General features: G+C 45.6%; 3 protein-coding genes across 4 annotated transcripts in view; all 3 read left to right on the top strand.

The window, feature by feature from the left end:
• LOC135096461 (gastrula zinc finger protein XlCGF8.2DB-like) overlaps nt 1-270 on the top strand; it is a 649-nt gene extending 379 nt beyond the window's left edge. The window contains exon 2 of the mRNA XM_063997962.1: nt 230-270. Coding sequence (XP_063854032.1) covers nt 230-270 — 41 coding nt within the window. The remainder of the gene's footprint in view (nt 1-229) is intronic.
• Nucleotides 1-2,166, top strand: part of LOC135096421 (gastrula zinc finger protein XlCGF57.1-like) — an 11,245-nt gene extending 9,079 nt beyond the window's left edge. Inside the window, exon 2 of the mRNA XM_063997914.1 lies at nt 1-2,166. This exon is cut by the window's left edge and continues 1,253 nt beyond it. The gene's annotated coding sequence lies outside the window, so the exon portion shown is untranslated.
• A 221-nt stretch (nt 2,167-2,387) lies between these two features.
• On the top strand, nt 2,388-19,779 carry LOC135096419 (gastrula zinc finger protein XlCGF57.1-like). 2 transcript variants are annotated; one of them, XM_063997912.1, is made up of 3 exons: nt 2,388-7,111; nt 8,176-8,395; nt 16,180-19,779. In XM_063997912.1, exon 3 carries the CDS (start codon nt 16,256-16,258, stop codon nt 17,675-17,677), a length of 1,422 nt encoding a protein of 473 aa, XP_063853982.1. In that variant the 5' UTR covers nt 2,388-7,111; nt 8,176-8,395; nt 16,180-16,255; the 3' UTR covers nt 17,678-19,779. The 2 variants fall into 2 exon arrangements, with proteins under 2 accessions (XP_063853982.1, XP_063853981.1); XM_063997911.1 differs by lacking the exon at nt 2,388-7,111 and adding an exon at nt 7,118-7,830.
• Nucleotides 19,780-20,111: the final 332 nt, after the last annotated feature.

Below are 20,111 nucleotides of genomic sequence, written 5' to 3'. Positions count from 1 at the left end.
AGAGAAAGTTCCAGTGCCTGGAGTGTGGGGAAAAGATTTACCCGGAAGGGTTCCCTTAACGCACACATCCTCACCCACACTGGGGAGAGAAAGTTCCAGTGCCTGGAGTGTGGGAAAAGATTTACCCGGAAGGGTTCCCTTAACACACACATCCTCACCCACACTGGAAAGAAGAAGAGAAAACATCCAAAATCATAGCTGTTGCAGTCCCCGGTGACTCCGGCCTCAGTAGAGCTGAAAGGCACAAAACTACAAAATATCACGACCTAAAAAGTGACCTGGGAACAACATGGTCGCCGATGGACACCGGTATAATACCAGTGGTGGTGTGGGCGACAGGGCTAATCAAGAAAACCTGGAGAGCTGCCTGGAGGCAATCCCCGGTCGCCCAAGTGCCCACGAGGTACACACAGCTGCGGTCAAGGGAACGGTCGCCACGCTGAACAGAGCCCTCGGATGCAATGCCGGCGCTGCTGAGGGTGTGACCGCTAACACCAGGCTTGGGGCCCATTGCACTCACCAGACAACAAAACAGGAAAGTGCAGAAAACGGGGAGAGAATGTTCCCGTGCCTGCAGTGTGGGAAAAGATTTACCCACAAAGGTAATCTTAACACACACATCCTCACCCACACTGGGGCTTGTACAAACTCAGTGCACCCTAAGTGTAGGAAGACAGAAGGAAGCAGAAACAGAAGGATCTGCTCTGAACCACTGGAGAGAGAAACTGCAGCAGAGGATCACCCATCAAAGAGAAGAAATCTGGCAGATAACAAGCTTCCTGCAAGACCAAAACCACACAAGGAACCTCCTCAAGAAAACAGACAGAATGACAGGAAGGCGCAGCGCAAGCAACGGCCGGCCGGGCGGAAGACCGGCAGGGGCCGAGCCCCGGCCGAAGCCTTGGCACCACAGATGAGGACAAAGACAAGAAAATAAAGGCCAGAAAGATGAAGAGGCAGCTTGCAGAAAAGCCAGGGGTGGTGTGCAGACACATGGCAAAGACCTCAATAGAAGTACAAGACCCACCCGAGAAAGAAGTGGCCGAGGGATGCTGGAGGCCACTGCTGGAAGACCCCACGCAGCATCAGGCAGCCCCGGGGATACAGACCACCACGGTTAAACACACAAGTAAACAACAACAATGCCAGCTGTTCAGCTTACACAGGAAGGTCTGCTGAGAAAGAGAGTGAGTCAATGCAGCAAGTTTGAGGCTCCAGGTGTAGACAAAGCCCCAAGTTTTGGGTCAGAAAGATTACACGAGTGCACTGTTCCGTGCACTCGTTTGTACCAGACTACAGAAAGGAAAAGAGGAGCCCCCACAATGGCTGGCCACTGGAAACACCAGCCTGCCACCAAACGCCAGCCAGACTCCACTGCCATCCAGACATGGAGCCGTCCGCTGCCCGTCAACAACACGCAGGTGGCCGACAGAGACACCGGTGTGGAGTTTGGTCTGGTGGAGTGCTCCACATGCACCGGCAGGACTGGCAAGAAGGGTAGCACCAGAAACACACACACTGGTGAACAGGACTGCATTCAACACCTTGCCATTCAACACCTTGCTCAACACTTCACATGCAAGTGTTTGGGAACACAAGAGAATGCCACACTACAACACAAAAAATGAGAAAAACAATCAACAAAGAATTACCAAAACACCTTGAAAAAGATTCGCAGGTCAGAACTAACACCAAAAAACAAGACTACTGCCACAAACCAGCTGGCAGTACCAGTAGTGACTTGTGGGTGTGGTGTGGTGTGGTGACTGGCCACAAGACTACTGCCACAAACCAGCTGGCAGTACCAGTAGTGACTTGTGGGTGTGGTGTGGTGTGGTGACTGGCCACAAGACTACTGCCACAAACCAGCTGGCAAGTACCGGTAGTGACTTGTGGGTGTGGTGTGGTGTGGTGACTGGCCAAAAGGTTTATTCTGAAATGTAATCTTGACAAACATCCTCACCCACACTGTGGTAAGGAAGTACAGGTGTGGTGTTTGTGGCAGTGTTTCTGTAGGAAGAGTGGTGTTGCCAGACACATCCAAGCACTCCTGTGGGGGTGAGGTGTTGTGGATGTGCTGGTGGTGTGTGAGGGACTTGGGAGTGACTAGTGTTTGTGTGTTGTTACTTTGTACTCAAGTGTTGGAATAAACTTTTGTTGCTAGAATGCTGAGTAATGTTGTTATACAGTAAATAATGTGTGTGTGTGTGTGTGTGTGTGTGTGTGTGTGTGTGTGTGTGTGTGTGTGTACAAAATGGCCAATAATAAACTTACCATGACAGACAGAGTAGTGGATGACTGGAATAGACTCAGTAGTCAGGTTGTTAGTGCTGAGTCATTACAGAGCTTTGAAATATTAGACAAATGTATGGACAGGGATGACAGGTGGAAATAGACAGGCATGTTTTGTACAGGGACTGCCACGTGCAGGCCTGACGGCTTCCTGCACCAACCCTTGTGTTCTTGTGTGCTGCTGCTGCTGCTGCTGGTGCTGCTGCAAAATCTCTTCCTATTAATCCCTTTCTTTGCTGTGAATGCTTGTGGAGGTTTTACACATTGCTTTTAGTGCTGCGAAGTGTTGACTGTCGCTGTGAAAGGGTTGAAAGGTTAATGATCCTGGGAGGCAAAGAAAACTGCTGGTCTGTGCATCAATAGCCGTGGTGTTCTGATGGTCTGCCTTCTTCATCACTTCTCACCAAAACAAGAAAACAACAAAACTTGATTGAAAAACAAGCCACAGAGACAGGCAGAGCGGGTGGGAGTGCAGGGGAGAGGGAGAGGGAGAGAGGACGGTGTGGGAGACAAGACAGATATGGAGAGAGATGATACTTAACATTGCATCTCTTGCTATTCAAAGCTAGGTGAGTGTGTTGAAGCCTCGCCTCCTGAAAGAGTTCAAGTCACCGGCAGGGGGAAACACCAGCAGGCAGCGAGTTCAGGAGTGTGCCAGTAAAGGGGATGAGAGACTGAGAATACTGGTTAACTCTTGCATCAGGGAGGTGGACAGAATAGTGGTGAAAGATTGAGAATACTGGTTAACTCTTGCATCAGGGAGGTGGACAGAATAGTGGTGAAAGACTGAGAATACTGGGTTAACTCTTGCATCAGGGAGGTGGACAGAATAGTGGTGAAAGATTGAGAATACTGGTTAACTCTTGCATCAGGGAGGTGGACAGAATAGTGGTGAAAGATTGAGAATACTGGTTAACTCTCGCATCAGGGAGGTCGACAGAATAGTGGTGAAAGATTGAGAATACTGGTTAACTCTTGCATCAGGGAGGTGGACAGAATAGTGGTGAAAGATTGAGAATACTGATTAACTCTTTCATTCAGGAGGTGGAGAGTATTGTGGTGAAAGATTGAGAATACTGGTTAATTCTTGCACTAGGGAGCTGCAGACAATAGTGGTGAAAGATTGAGAATACTGGTTAACTCTTGCATCAGAGAGGTGGACAGAACAGTGGTGAAAGATTGAGAATACTGTTGAACTCTTTCATTCAGGAGGTGAACAGTATAGTGGTGAATGATTGAGAATACTGGTTAACTCTTGCATTAGGGAGGTGGACAGAGTAGAGGTGAAAAATTGAGAATACTGGTTAACTCTTGCACTAGGGAGGTGGAGACAATAGTGGTGAAAGATTGAGAATGCTGGTTAACTTGCATTCAGAAGGTGGACAGAATAGTGGTGAAAGATTGAGAATGCTGGTTAACTCGTGCATTAGTGAGGTGGACAGAATAGTGGTGAAAGATTGAGAATACTGGTTAACTCTTGCATTAGAGAGGTGGAGACAATAGTGGTGAAAGATTGAGAATACTGGTTAACTCTTGCATTAGGGAGGTGGAGACAATAGTGGTGAAAGATTGAGAATACTGGTTAACTCTTGCATCAGGGATGTGGACAGAATAGTGTTGAAAGACTGAGAATACTGGTTAACTCTTGCATTAGGGAGGTGGACAGAATAGTGATGAAAGATTGAGAATGCTGGTTAACTCTTGCATCAGGGAGGTGGACAGAATAGTGGTGAAAGATTGAGAATACTGGTTAACTCTTGCATCAGGGTGGAGACAATAGTGGTGAGAAAGTAAGGCCTCTTATCAAATTATATTGAGATTTTTTGACCAAATAGTTAGGAGTATATAAAATTTCAATAAAATTGCTAGCAAGATCTGCCCCCAAGCTTGAAAGAGGCAGAGACAGCAAGGAAGTGGTTCTCAGAGTGGGGGTGTGACGAATAGACTGCATCAGTAGTCAGTAGGGAGCTGTGAAAGAAGACTGCAGCAGTGTGTGGACAGGGATGGCAGGTGGAAATAGACTGCATCAGTAGTCAGTAGGGAGCTGTGAAAGAAGACTGCAGCAGTGTGTGGACAGGGATGGCAGGTGGAAATAGACTGCATCAGTAGTCAGTAGGAGGCTGTGAAAGAAGACTGCAGCAGTGTGTGGACAGGGATGGCAGTTGGAAATAGATAGGCGTGTCTTGTACAGGGACTGCCACTTGTAGGTGTGATGGCTTCCTGCTCCAGCTCTTGTGTTCTTGTGTACTACTGCTACTTGGAAGGCTCTGCAATGGTGCCACCTTAAGTCCACTGCAACACACTTGTCCTCCAATGTACGATAATGCACCAAGGTCCTTAAGAATGGCATTTATTGATTTTATGATTATGATTATTTTTATTTTTTTTTACAGTGTCTCTCTTACATAGAAATACAATAATTAAAAAGTGCAATATATTTTTTGGAGGTGGTTTGTTATTTGGTAACTTTGATTTTTGCGTTTAATGACAAATTAAGTTGGTGGCAAGAGGAGTAGACATTTCAAGTTACCCTCCATTTCCACCCATGGCTTGCTGGTTCTCTAATACTTGGTCAAAATTTATGAATCATTAATAAATTATTCAAAGGTTAGGAGGAGAAAGTGGAGATTGAGGCATGTAGCATGGGAGAATTTCCAGGTAGACTTGAGTGAAAATGTGAGGATGGAAGCCTGAATGGTGTGGATGAAATGAACGACCGACGGGATGCCGCAGCCAGCCAGCCAGACAGGGTACGTGAGAATTAGTGCCGGGAAGCGTGCATGTAAGCCGTGGTGGAGTGACGAGATTAGGGATGCAGGAAAGGAAGGAAAGAGACTAAATAGGGTCTTACGGTCATGCCTACCTCATCAATAAACGTGTCAGGGAGAACTGCCTTTCCTCGACCCTACGATGATGGGTGTGATCAGTAAAACAGATCACCTGAGAGCCAATTGATGCCCAGCCGGTGCGGCTACACAGATGATGTAGTTTCTTATGAGTGAATCGGCAGATGAGCTTCAAAGTTTGTTGGATGTAGTGGATGGCTATGGTAAAGACTTTGGAGTAAGGTTTAGCAGTGAGGAAAGCAAAGTAATGATTGTGAATAGATCAGAGGATGAAAGTAATGTGGTATGGAGACTTGGAGAGAATGAGTTGAGACAGGTGCAAGAATACAAGTACTTAGGGATGTGGATGAGTCCTAGTGGGTGTGCAAAGGCAAAGAATGAAAAGATAAGTATGGTAAACCAGTGGGTAGGTCGATTGGGAAGCGCGGCAAGGATGAGAGCAAGTAAGTATGATGTGTTGAGAGAAGTGTGGAAGAGTGTGGCTGTGCCATGTATAATTATAATGTATGGTATGGATGTGATTCTATGCAATGAAAGTGAAATTGATAAGTTAGAAGTGGGCCAGAATAGAGTAGCAAGGATGGCACTGAATGCACCGAGGTGCACAGCAGTTGAAGCCTTGAGAGGTGACATGGGATGGAGCACCTTTAGAGAAAGACTCACAAAAGCCACACTTAGGTACAAGATTAGGTTTGAGAGAATGGATGATGCAAGAATATCAAGGAAGGTGTACCTGTGGAATGAAAGTGGAAGCAAATGGAGGAAGAGATGCATGAGAATGACCGATAGGAATGGATTGCAAGTTGTGTGGGCGATAAGAATGGCTGGGAGGAATCAAAATGAGCGTGAATGGGTGGTAACAAGAGGAGGCTGAGTGGGAGCCGAATGGGATGTGAGAAAATGGAAGAATGAGATAGATAAAGAAGTGAAATGTGTGGGACTGAATGAATGGAAGAATGAAATGGAAAGAAAGAAGACCCTGGAATGGTACAAGGAGAAAGAGGCCCCGAGGTATGAAAAGTGGTATGATGGAAGCCTGGGCGGTGATCTTCTCTTTCGAGCGAGGGCACAGTGTATGGATGTGAATGCAAGGAGTTACAGGTGGTCTGAGTCCCGCAGCAAAGTGTGCCAGATGTGTGACATGGAAGAGGATGAGACGGTGGAACATGTGGTGCTGGAGTGTGTGAAGTATGCCAGAGACAGGAATGAGATGATGCAAGTGATACTGACTGAGTTAGGGCATGATAGGAATGAAAGAGTGGAGAAGACAGGAAAGGAATGGATGGTGTTGTTGCTGGGACTGTGTAGAGAGGCGAATGAAAGGATGATTGAGGCGGTGAAAGAGTTTCTGGAGAGAATGTGGCGTGCCAGGTGTATGAACAATTAGGATAGAGGATGCTGTTCGTTTCTCTTTTTTTTTTTTTTTTTTTTCTTCTACAGGAGTTGCCGATCCAAAGGCCTGGCTCAGGAGTGATCCTGTGCCACCTGTACCATCAAGATCAAGATCAAGATGTACCATTAAGATCAAGATCAAGATCTGGCGCCAAGTTACTTGTGTGTTTTGTTGTCTGTGTCTGTTGGAGCGTCCGCGTGCTGCGTGGTGGTCAGTGGTCAGGTCACGCTGAGTGTGCGGCAGCTTGCGCCTGTGTCTGAGCTGGCCTGGGTCACCTGTGGTCACCTGTCCACTCTGTGTCTGGTGGAGGGAACAGACAAGACGTCAGCGTGGTGGTCAGTGGTCAGGTCACGCTGAGTGTGCGGCAGCTTGCGCCTGTGTCTGAGCTGGCCTGGGTCACCTGTGGTCACCTGTCCACTCTGTGTCTGGTGGAGGGAACAGACAAGACGTCAGCGTGGTGGTCAGTGGTCAGGTCACGCTGAGTGTGCGGCAGCTTGCGCCTGTGTCTGAGCTGGCCTGGGTCACCTGTGGTCACGTGCGGAGTGGCGGCGCCTCCCTGGGCTCACCTGAGGGCGTGCAGGTAATGGTGGGCGGGGAACAAGTAAATGTCGGGAGGTGAGTGACTAAGGTGGTGGTCACCGTCACTGTTGTTGTGGTTTGTTTGTTTGTTTGTTTGTTTGTTGATTTCTTTTATTCCCAAGACGTGGCGGCGCCGCCTGGCTGTCTGCTGGTGCTGCCTGCCTGTGGTCTGACCATTTTGTCGCGAGTGTTTGGGCGTTGTCCTTTCTGGGGATTTCCCGGCCCATACTGAGTGAGGTTAGGTTAGGTTAGGTTTTCTGGGCAAGATTTTCCCGTCACAGTGGTGGCAGCCACGCAGGACAAGACACACGGTAATTCTTAAGAAATACACCTCCACACATATCTTATTAATCTTTTCCCCTCTCCCCCAACAAGCTTGGGGCCACGTGGGGAATTGGGTTTGTTTTTGGAGGGGGACATAAAAGACCGATAAATGGACTGAAAATCTAGGGAAATTTCCCTAAAATAAAGAAAAATTTGGGGTAAAATTTAAGTTTTAACCAATACTCCAGAATAATTATATACCTATCCTAATCTAACCTAATCGGGGGGGCTGCGCACTCCATGAACACCCCCTTGCTATCTGGGGGGGCTGTGCCCCTCCTGGACCCCCCTAAGGTTAAAGCGTCATTAAACATCATAGACTTAGTAGCATGGACAAAAGCACCCTGCGTGTAAACCAACGCACGAACGCACGCAGTGTAACTTCAGCACGGACAGGTAAGCAGGACGGATCTCGGGAATACTGGAGAAACTTTAACATTGTATTGTAACCTTAACATCAACGAGCGATCAGTAAAACCTTTACAGACTTGTAGCTATACTACTTACACTTCTTGAAAGCACACCTTATTGAAAATAATCTTGGGTGCGTTGTTCTTAAGATTTTCCAGACACACACCGTCAGTAAGGTTAGTTTGGTCTCCTGGACAAAATTTTCCCGTCACAGTGGTGGCAGCCACGCAGGACAAGACACACACCGTCAGTTGGTGTTTTCTGCTTTCTTGTTTTATTTTTGTTATTTTGTTAATTTGTTTAATATTGTTTTATTTGTTTGTCTTGCAGGAGAACAGACGCGGTGAAAGAGCAAGGCCAGACTGGCAAGTCCTCCTGTCCATTGTGCCCCAGAGCCTCTCAGATCAGTGGCTGGCAAGTCCTCCCATCCTCTCTGCCCCAGAGCCCCTCAGGTCAGTGGCTGGCAAGTCCTCCCATCCTCTCTGCCCCAGAGCCCCTCAGGTCAGTGGCTGGCAAGTCCTCCCATCCTCTCTGCCCCAGAGCCCCTCAGGTCAGTGGCTGGGGACTCAGAACACTGCACCACTGTTGGCAACACTTGTGTCTTTGTCACAAGTTACCACCAACTAAAAGTGATTATCTTAATCTTTGCAACAAGTCAGTTTTTTATTTATTTATTTATTTATTTATTTATTTGGATAACCTGAAGATCCACCAGCCCAGTCTTACCACCTGAAGATCCACCAGCCCAGTCCTTTCTGGCCGTTCTATTGCTGCTGTGGTAGACGGTCACTGTTCTTCTAGATCTATTAACAGTGGTGTTCCTCAGGGTTCTGTCCTGTCACCCACTCTCTTCCTATTATTCATCAATGATCTTCTAAACCAAACTTCTTGTCCTATCCACTCCAATGCTGATGATACCACCCTGCACTTTTCCACGTCTTTTTCTAGACTTCCAACCCTTCAGGAAGTAAACAGTTCATGCAGGGAAGTCACAGACTTCTGATCTCTCCAAAATTCCAGATTAGGGCAGAGCAAACTTGCTTTTGTTCAATGCTACAAAAACTCAATTCCTCCATCTATCAACTCGACACAACCTTCCAGACAACTATCCCCTCTTCTTCAATGACACTCAACTGTCCCCCTCTTCTACACTGAACATCCTCGGTCTGTACTTTACTTATAATCTGAACTGGAGACTTCACATCTCATCTCTAGCAAAAACAGCTTCTAGGAAGTCAGGTGTTCTGAGATGTCTCCGCCAGTTTTTTCTCACCCCCCCTCCAAGCTGCTAACTTTGTACAGGGGCCTTATCTGTCCATGTATGGAGTATGCTTCATATGTGTGGGGGGGTTCCACTCATACCATTTTCTAGACAGGTTGGAATCAAAAGCTTTTTGTCTCATCAACTCCTCTCCTCTAACTGACTGTCTTCAGCCTTTCTCTCATCGCCGCAGTGTTGCATCTCGTGCTGTCTTTTACAGCTATTTTCATGCTAACTGCTCTTCTGATCTTGCTAACTGCATGCTTCCCCTCCTTCCACAGCCTTGCTGCTCAACACTTTCTTCTTTCTCTCACCACTATTCTGTGCACCTCTCTAATACAAGAGTTAACTAGTATTCTCAATCATTCATCCCTTTTCTCTGGTAATACTGGAGCTCCCTGCCTGCTTCTGTATTTCCATCTTCGTATGACTTGAATTCCTTCAAGAGGGAGGCTTCAACACACTTATCCTGCAATTTATGACAACTGCCTTGGACCCTGTTCAGTGACCAGCATCTCAGTGCCCCCCCCCCCCACTCTCTCTCTCTCTCTCTCTCTCTCTCTCTCTCTCTCTCTCTCTCTCTCTCTCTCTCTCTCTCTCTCTCTCTCTCTCCTCTCTCTCTCTCTCTCTCTCTCTCTCTCTCTCTCTCTCTTTTTTTTTTAAACAAATATTTACAGAAAGGCTTAAAATTCCACGTTGAGTGTGGAATTATTTAAAAAGCCTATGATAGTATTTTTTACAGGAATAACACTATACATGCTTAACATAAAGATTATAATGTTAGTACAATAAAATAACAAAAATTTAAAGCGTCAGTGGGGACAGGTGCGTGCTACGCCAGCTGTGGGCTGCCAGCTTCACCTGGTGCGTGGACATGTCCTGCACTTGGGGTGTGGCCGCCGTGAACATGTTCCACAGCCGCGAAGTCCTGGCTGTGTAGGTGCGCTTTGTTGGCTAGAGCGAGATCGAGGCACCTTCACTAGCTCGTCGCTACCTTTGTACTGTGTGTGGCAGCAGCTTCAGGGGGTCAAGGTGAGGGACCCTCTGCACCTGAGTTTTTGTGGCACACCACTAGTGCCGACACGTCCCGGCGGTGCTCCAGTGACGTTACTGGTGGTGGGTGCTGTTGGTCCTCATCGGTGGCCACCAAGCGCAGGGCTCGCCGCTGCACAGCATCCAGTCTCTGCATGTGGGTGGCGGCACTCGACATCCAGGACAGGGCACCGTACTCCATACATGGGCGTATCTGTGCCCTGTATAGCGTGAGGATGCCCCGTGGGTCGAGGGTGTTCGCCATCCTACGTAGGGCAGAGACTCGGAGAGAGGTCTGGCGGGCGACGACACTGATGTGGTGATCGAAGCGTAGGCCGCGGTCCACAGACACGCCCAGGATCTTGATATAATCCTGAAGTGGCAGGCTCTTGCCTCCAAAACGCAGCTGTCCTGAGACTGCGTGTGAAGCACCTGGGGACCGCGAGATGACCATCGCCTACGTCTTCTCAGGAGCGAAGTTAACCTGCCACATCTTTCCCCACTGCTCCACCAGTCCGAGCTGCCTGTTTAGCTCAGTGACGGCACGCTGACTGTCGAGGCGGCAGTAGGAGCAGGAGAGTGTGCAGTCGTCGGCGTATGCTGCCACAGATGACAGCCTGCCGGAGGAGGTCGTCGATGTATATGTTCCATAGGACTGGGCCCAAGACGGAGCCTTGTGGAACTGAGGCCCGGACAGGTGAAGGCCTTGATGACTGCGACCTCTCTCTCTCTCTCTCTCTCCTCTCTCTCTCTCCTCTCTCTCTCTCTCTCTCTCTCTCTCTCTCTCTCCTCTCTCCTCTCTCTCTCTCTCCTCTCTCTCTCTCTCTCTCTCTCTCTCTCTCTCTCTCTCTCTCTCTCTCTCTCTCTCTCTCCTCTCTCTCTCTCTCTCTCTCTCTCTCTCTCTCTCTCTCTCTCTCTCTCTGTCTCTCTCTCTTTCTCTCTCTCTGTCTCTCTCTCTCTCTCTCTCTGTCTCTGTCTCTGTCTTGCCAGTGGAGGAGCAGAATGAAAACACCACAGAAAAAACAATAAGAACAATTAAAGATAACCTCCACATAAATATTGAAAATAAAGACATAAATGTAGCACATAGGCTTGGCTCAAGGAATACCCAAAACTCCATAAGACCAATCATTGTTAAACTGCACAGTAGACAACAGAAATATGACATAATGAGTGCATGTGTAACAGTTAAGCCAAACTTATATATCAATGAAAGCTTGACACCCAAACGCCGGTTACTATTTAAAAAAGTATGGGATATAAGAAAACAACATAGGCAAATCTTTCAACAGTGCTATACACAAGATGGTAGGATATATGTGAAGCTTCAAATTTCTAATCAAAAACATGTCATCACTACTGAAGCAGCACTTACAGACTTTCTAGATAAGTACCCAGCACTGAAAGGAGTAACAACCACTTAGATGTGAAAGTAAATTAATATAACTGCTTGTGTATGTTGAATGCTTTCTCCTACTTTTATTACTAAAATTACTACTGCTACTATTAATAACATCAATAATACTATTGCTGCTGCAACTACTACCACTACTACTACTACTACTACTACTACTACTACTACTACTACTACTACTACTACTACTACTACTACTACTATCACTAATACTACTACCACCATTGCTATTAATACCACCACTACTATTACTTGCTACTGCTACTACCGCTACCGTTATTATTACTACATTATACTGTTAACACCACTACTACCGCTATTACTCCTGCTACTACAACTACTACTATAATTACTATAGCTAATATTGTTAATACATTAACTTGCACGACTACTACTACTGTTCCTTATACTACTAATCCTCTTACTACTACTACTACTACTACTAATCCTCTTACTACTACTACTACTACTACTACTACTACTACTACTACTACTACTACTACTATAACTACTATTATTGCCAACACTATCACTACTACTATTTATAACTGTTGATATTGATTATGTCCCTAATACTACAATTATCACATCATTTGATTTGCCTCTTAAGATGGCATTTATTTCATCTGATTCATGAGCCCATCTACTTATTTTCTTTGGCATACCTTAGGAGCCTTATATGCTTTGTTGTTCCAAATACTAAACATAAGATAACATACAGAGTTATTAATGCCAATAATAATAACAAATTTACTAGTGAATTAGAAGGCATAAACTGGGAAGAACTACTTATCCTGCCAAATACAAATGAAAATTTTAACCTTTTCCACAATATAGTTAATGAATGCTACAATAAATGCTTTCCTATCAAAACTAAATTTATAACAGCTAAAAGACTTCATAATGCATGGTTATCTAGTGCAATACTTAACTCAATCAAACATAAACGTAAATTATTTAAAATGTATAAATTAGGAATAGTTTCACATCACATTTTTAAACAGTACAGAAATCACCTCACTCAAGTTGTTCGATCTGCCAAAACTAACTATTATCGCCAAATCTTCATAAACTTTAAAAATAATACGAAGAAAATTTGGCAAGCAATAAATGAACTAAAAGGTAACTTTCAAAATAAAGACACAATCAAGACATTGCAATATGATAATAAAGTACTAAGTGATCCTTTAGACATCTCACATGCCTTCAGTAATTATTTTTCTAAAATTGCACCTGATCTGGAGAGCAAACTTCCTCACTCAAATAAAAATCCATTAGATTACCTCAAAGAAAATTATCCTAATTCCATGGTAGTTCCCATTATCACTACATATGAAATGAATTCAGTAATTAAGTCTCTTAAAAACAAAACCTCTGATATAAATGATATATCGGCTACCATCATCAAAAGTAACTCTAATCTTTTATCAATCCCTTTAACAATACTTTTTAATCAGTCTGTAACAAATGGAATTTTCCCTGACAAGTTGAAAACTGCAAAAATTACCCCCATTTATAAATCTGGCCCTCATGATGACCCCAAAAATTATAGACCAATTTCTCAACTTACAATATTTTCCAAAATATTTGAGACATTAATGAAAAAACATTTAATTAATTACTTAGAACACAAAAATATTCTTAATCCTTCGCAGTATGGTTTTAGACAAAATTGTAGCACTTTTAAAGCATTGAATAAATTTTCTAATGACATATTTACAGCTATTGACAAGAAGTTTTCTGTTTTATCAGTATTCATTGATTTTGCTAAGGCATTTGACACAATAAACCATAAAGTTCTCCTTAGTAAAATGCACCACTATGGAATTCGCGGCCCTATTTTTTCATGGTTTACAGATTACTTAACAAACAGGCGTCAATACACTTCCTTTAGTTATGCAAAATCATCTTCAACCTTAATTACTCTCGGTGTACCACAAGGTAGTGTGCTTGGACCTCTATTATTTCTCCTCTACATCGATGATATTTCTGATATTTTTTCTGACTCTAAAAGCATCTTATTTGCCGATGATATGACAGTTTATCTAATAGGAACAGATCCGAATCAACTTGTTTTTAGTGCTAACGATGAACTTAAAAAATTATATCAATGGTGCCTTTGCAATAGGCTCACAATAAACACTGACAAAACTTACTTTATGCTATTCACTGGTAAAACTATGCTGGATTTACCTAATGTACGAATAAATAACAGAATAATTACTAAAATCGATAAATTCAAGTTCCTTGGTGTTACTTATGATAGCTCTTTAAATTTTAAGTACCATATAGATAATACTACACTAAAAATATCGAGACATATTGCATTACTTTATCAAATCAGAGATTTTATGCCACCGTATGTCCTAAAATCCATCTACTTTGCTCACATTCACACATTGCTAACATACTGTAACCCTATTTGGTCCACTACTTACCCTACATTCCTAACTCCTTTAAAATTACAGCTCAAGAAAGTTGTCAGAATTATAACTAACAGCACCTACCTTGAACACACTGACCCTCTTTTCAAACAGACCAAACTTTTAAAACTTAATGATATAACAAAGCTTGCTATAGCCACACACATGTATAACAATAAACATTACATTCACAGCATTCTTCCATCACATGATTATAGTGCGCGCCACCGTGATCATCTTACTTTACCAATACACCGCCTTTCTAAATTTCAGCATTCAACTAATTATCTAGGACCTGTTATATGGAATACTATTCCTCACAAAATTCAAGAAGCATCATCTCTCAATGCATTTAGAACAATGCTAAAAAAACATATCTTGTCTAGCTACTAATTTATGTTCTGCTAAATCATATGTACCAAGTGTTGTTCTAATTTTACTATTGATGATTTGTAAAATATACATTGTGTCAGTTAGTTGTGATTGTTGTTATTATTATTATTATTATTATTATTATTATTATTATTATTATTATTATTATTATTATTATTATTATTATTATTATTATTACTTTAATTATTATTATTATTATTATTATTTTAATTATTTTAATTATTTAAATTCACTTCGGAAAAAACATTTTGTTCGTTGTAGCTAACGTTTTAGTTACTATTATTATAAAAATAGTTCTTATTCCACCAGTCAGTATAATCTATTTATACTCTGATAAGTACTTGCCTGAAAAGTTCTACTTTATATAGGCTAGCTTGGTTTAACTGTAAAGATTTGATATACTCATATATACCAGTATGTAAAATGACTTGCCTATAAATAAATGTTTCAAATGTTTCAAAATGTCTCTCTCTCTCTCTCTCTCTCTCTCTCTCTCTCTCTCTCTCTCTCTCTCTCTCTCTCTCTCTCTCTCTCTCTCTCTCTCTCTCTCTCTCTCTCTCTCTCTCTCTCTCTCTCTCTCTCTCTCTCTCTCTCTCTCTCTCTCTCTCTCTCTCTCTCTCTCTCTCTCTCTCTCTCTCTCTCTCTCTCTCTCTCTCTCTCTCTCTCTCTCTCTCTCTCTCTCTCTCTCTCTCTCTCTCTCTCTCTCTCTCTCTCTCTCTCTCTCTCTCTCTCTCTCTCTCTCTCTCTCTCTCTCTCTCTCTCTCTCTCTCTCTCTCTCTCTCTCTCTCTCTCTCTCTCTCTCTCTCTCTCTCTCTCTCTCTCTCTCTCTCTCTCTCTCTCTCTCTCTCTCTCTCTCTCTCTCTCTCTCTCTCTCTCTCTCTCTCTCTCTCTCTCTCTCTCTCTCTCTCTCTCTCTCTCTCTCTCTCTCTCTCTCTCTCTCTCTCTCTCTCTCTCTCTCTCTCTCTCTCTCTCTCTCTCTCTCTCTCTCTCTCTCTCTCTCTCTCTCTCTCTCTCTCTCTCTCTCTCTCTCTCTCTCTCTCTCTCTCTCTCTCTCTCTCTCTCTCTCTCTCTCTCTCTCTCTCTCTCTCTCTCTCTCTCTCTCTCTCTCTCTCTCTCTCTCTCTCTCTCTCTCTCTCTCTCTCTCTCTCTCTCTCTCTCTCTCTCTCTCTCTCTCTCTCTCTCTCTCTCTCTCTCTCTCTCTCTCTCTCTCTCTCTCTCTCTCTCTCTCTCTCTCTCTCTCTCTCTCTCTCTCTCTCTCTCTCTCTCTCTCTCTCTCTCTCTCTCTCTCTCTCTCTCTCTCTCTCTCTCTCTCTCTCTCTCTCTCTCTCTCTCTCTCTCTCTCTCTCTCTCTCTCTCTCTCTCTCTCTCTCTCTCTCTCTCTCTCTCTCTCTCTCTCTCTCTCTCTCTCTCTCTCTCTCTCTCTCTCTCTCTCTCTCTCTCTCTCTCTCTCTCTCTCTCTCTCTCTCTCTCTCTCTCTCTCTCTCTCTCTCTCTCTCTCTCTCTCTCTCTCTCTCTCTCTCTCTCTCTCTCTCTCTCTCTCTCTCTCTCTCTCTCTCTCTCTCTCTCTCTCTCTCTCTCTCTCTCTCTCTCTCTCTCTCTCTCTCTCTCTCTCTCTCTCTCTCTCTCTCTCTCTCTCTCTCTCTCTCTCTCTCTCTCTCTCTCTCTCTCTCTCTCTCTCTCTCTCTCTCTCTCTCTCTCTCTCTCTCTCTCTCTCTCTCTCTCTCTCTCTCTCTCTCTCTCTCTCTCTCCTGGACACCAGACAGGCAGGAAGCCCCTCGCCGCCTGTGTGGTGACGGCCTCCTCTGTTACAGGTGCAAGGTCGGGGTGCATCCTTGGTGCAGCCCCAGGGTTCCTGCAGGAACAGCCACGGCCAGGAGCAGCGTTGCAATGGAGGGTGCGAGGCCAGGCAGCAGCAGCAGCAGCGGCAGTAGTAACAGCCTGGAGCAGCAGGTGACCCAAGGCGGGAGGACCTACACTTGTGACCACTGCGGCAAAGTGTGCTCCACCAAGGCTGCCATTGCCAGACACGTCCTCTCCCATGCCAGCAAGACAAGGCTGAGAGGCAGGAGTGGCCCCGCTGAACACACTGCCACCCACACTGGTGGCAGGAACCACAAGTGTGACCTCTGCGGGAAGACATTTGTCCGGAAGAGTCATCTTGCCTCACACATCCTCACCCACACTGGGGAGAGAAAGTTCCAGTGCCTGGAGTGTGGGAAAAGATTTACTAAGGGGAGTCATCTTAACAGACACATCCTCACCCACACTGGGGAGAGAAAGTTCCAGTGCCTGGAGTGTGGGAAAAGATTTACCCACAAGGGTTCCCTTAACACACACATCCTCACCCACACTGGGGAGAGAAAGTTCCAGTGCCTGGAGTGTGGGAAAAGATTTACCTGGAAGGGTTCCCTTAACACACACATCCTCACCCACACTGGGGAGAGAAAGTTCCAGTGCCTGGAGTGTGGGAAAAGATTTACCCAGAAGGGTACTCTTGACAGTCACATCCTCACCCACACTGGGGAGAGAAAGTTCCAGTGCCTGGAGTGTGGGAAAAGATTTACCCAGAAGAGTAATCTTAACACACACATCCTCACCCACACTGGGGAGAGAAAGTTCCAGTGCCTGGAGTGTGGGAAAAGATTTACCCAGGAGAGTCATCTTAACACACACATCCTCACCCACACTGGGGAGAGAAATTTCCAGTGCCTGGAGTGTGGGAAAAGATTTACCCGGAAGGGTTCCCTTAACACACACATCCTCACCCACACTGGGGAGAGAAAGTTCCAGTGCCTGGAGTGTGGGAAAAGATTTACCCAGGAGAGTCATCTTAACACACACATCCTCACCCACACTGGGGAGAGAAAGTTCCAGTGCCTGGAGTGTGGGAAAAGATTTACCCGGAAGGGTTCCCTTAACACACACATCCTCACCCACACTGGGGAGAGAAAGTTCCAGTGCCTGGAGTGTGGGAAAAGATTTACCCGGAAGGGTTCCCTTAACACACACATCCTCACCCACACTGGGGAGAGAAAGTTCCAGTGCCTGGAGTGTATGAAAAAATTTACCCAGAAAAGTGATCTTAACAGACACATCCTCATCCACACTGGGGAGAGAAACTTCCAGTGCCTGGAGTGTGGGAAAAAATTTACCCAGAAGGGTACTCTTGACAGTCACATCCTCACCCACACTGGCGAGAGAAAGTTCCAGTGCCTGGAGTGTGGGAAAAGATTTACCCACAAGGGTACTCTTAACACACACATCCTCACCCACACTGGAAAGAAGAAGAGAAAACAGCCAAAATCATAGCTGTTGCAGTCCCCGGTGACTCCGGCCTCAGTAGAGCTGAAAGGCACAAAACTACAAAATATCACGACCTAAAAAGTGACCTGGGAACAACATGGTCGCCGATGGACACCGGTATAATACCAGTGGTGGTGTGGGCGACAGGGCTAATGAAGAAAACCTGGAGAGCTGCCTGGAGGCAATCCCCGGTCGCCCAAGTGCCCACGAGGTACACACAGCTGCGGTCAAGGGAACGGTCGCCACGCTGAACATAACCCTCGGATGCAATGCCGGCGCTGCTGAGGGTGTGACCGCTAACACCAGGCTTGGGGCCCATTGCACTCACCAGACAACAAAACAGGAAAGTGCAGAAAACGGGGAGAGAATGTTCCCGTGCCTGCAGTGTGGGAAAAGATTTACCCACAAAGGTAATCTTAACACACACATCCTCACCCACACTGGGGCTTGTACAAACTCAGTGCACCCTGAGTGTAGGAAGACAGAAGGAAGCAGAAACAGAAGGATTTGCTCTGAACCACCCTGGAGAGAGAAACTGCAGCAGAGGATCACCCATCAAAGAGAAGAAATCTGGCAGATAACAAGCTTCCTGCAAGACCAAAACCACACAAGGAACCTCCTCAAGAAAACAGACAGAATGACAGGAAGGCGCAGCGCAAGCAACGGCCGGCCGGGCGGAAGACCGGCAGGGGCCGAGCCCCGGCCGAAGCCTTGGCACCACAGATGAGGACAAAGACAAGAAAATAAAGGCCAGAAAGATGAAGAGGCAGCTTGCAGAAAAGCCAGGGTTGGTGTGCAGACACATGGCAAAGACCTCAACAGAAGTACAAGACCCACCCGAGAAAGAAGTGGCCGAGGGATGCTGGAAGACCCCACGCAGCATCAGGCAGCCCCTGGGATACAGACCACCACGGTTAAACACACAAGTAAACAACAACAATGCCAGCTGTTCAACTTACACAGGAAGGTCTGCTGAGAAAGAGAGTGAGTCAATGCAGCAAGTTTGAGGCTCCAGGTGTAGACAAAGCCCCAAGTTTTGGGTCAGAAAGATTACACGAGTGCACCGTTCCGTGCACTCGTTTGTACCAGACTACAGAAAGGAAAAGAGGAGCCCCCACAATGGCTGGCCACTGGAAACACCAGCCTGCCACCAAACGCCAGCCAGACTCCACTGCCATCCAGACACGGAGCCGTCCGCTGCCCGTCAACAACACGCAGGTGGCCGACAGAGACACCGGTGTGGAGTTTGGTCTGGTGGAGTGCTCCACATGCACCGGCAGGACTGGCAAGAAGGTAGCACCAGAAACACACACACTGGTGAACAGGACTGCATTCAACACCTTGCCATTCAACACCTTGCTCAACACTTCACATGCAAGTGTTTGGGAACACAAGAGAATGCCACACTACAACACAAAAAATTAGAAAAACAATCAACAAAGAATTACCAAAACACCTTGAAAAAGATTCGCAGGTCAGAACTAACACCAAAAAACAAGACTAGTGCCACAAACCAGCTGGCAGTACCAGTAGTGACTTGTGGGTGTGGTGTGGTGTGGTGACTGGCCACAAGACTACTGCCACAAACCAGCTGGCAGTACCAGTAGTGACTTGTGGGTGTGGTGTGGTGTGGTGACTGGCCACAAGACTACTGCCACAAACCAGCTGGCAGTACCAGTAGTGACTTGTGGGTGTGGTGTGGTGTGGTGACTGGCCACAAGACTACTGCCACAAACCAGCTGGCAGTACCAGTAGTGACTTGTGGGTGTGGTGTGGTGTGGTGACTGGCCACAAGACTACTGCCACAAACCAGCTGGCAGTACCACTAGTGACTTGTGGGTGTGGTGTGGTGTGGTGACTGGCCAAAAGGTTTATTCTGAAATGTAATCTTGACAAACATCCTCACCCACACTGTGGTAAGGAAGTACAGGTGTGGTGTTTGTGGCAGTGTTTCTGTAGGAAGAGTGGTGTTGCCAGACACATCCAAACACTCCTGTGGGGGTGAGGTGTTGTGGATGTGCTGGTGGTGTGTGAGGGACTTGGAGTGACTAGTGTTTGTGTGTTGTTACTTTGTACTCAAGTGTTGGAATAAACTTTTGTTGCTAGAATGCTGAGTAATGTTGTTATACAGTAAATAATGTGTGTGTGTGTGTGTGTGTACAAAATGGCCAATAATAAACTTACCATGACAGACAGAGTAGTGGATGACTGGAATAGACTCAGTAGTCAGGTTGTTAGTGCTGAGTCATTACAGAGCTTTGAAATATTAGACAAATGTATGGACAGGGATGACAGGTGGAAATAGACAGGCATGTTTTGTACAGGGACTGCCACGTGCAGGCCTGACGGCTTCCTGCACCAACCCTTGTGTTCTTGTGTGCTGCTGCTGCTGCTGCTGCTGCAAAATCTCTTCCTATTAATCCCTTTCTTTGCTGTGAAT

This window comes from Scylla paramamosain, unplaced genomic scaffold, assembly GCF_035594125.1.
Source record: "Scylla paramamosain isolate STU-SP2022 unplaced genomic scaffold, ASM3559412v1 Contig4, whole genome shotgun sequence".
In the NCBI taxonomy this organism is placed as follows: Eukaryota; Metazoa; Arthropoda; class Malacostraca; order Decapoda; family Portunidae; genus Scylla; species Scylla paramamosain.
This window is presented reverse-complemented; position numbering and strand designations above follow the sequence as displayed.

Coding starts and splice junctions, on each gene's coding strand:
- LOC135096419 (XM_063997912.1), top strand. CDS start 16,256: ATGGAGGGTGCGAGGCCAGGCAGCAGCAGCAGCAGCGGCAGTAGTAAC.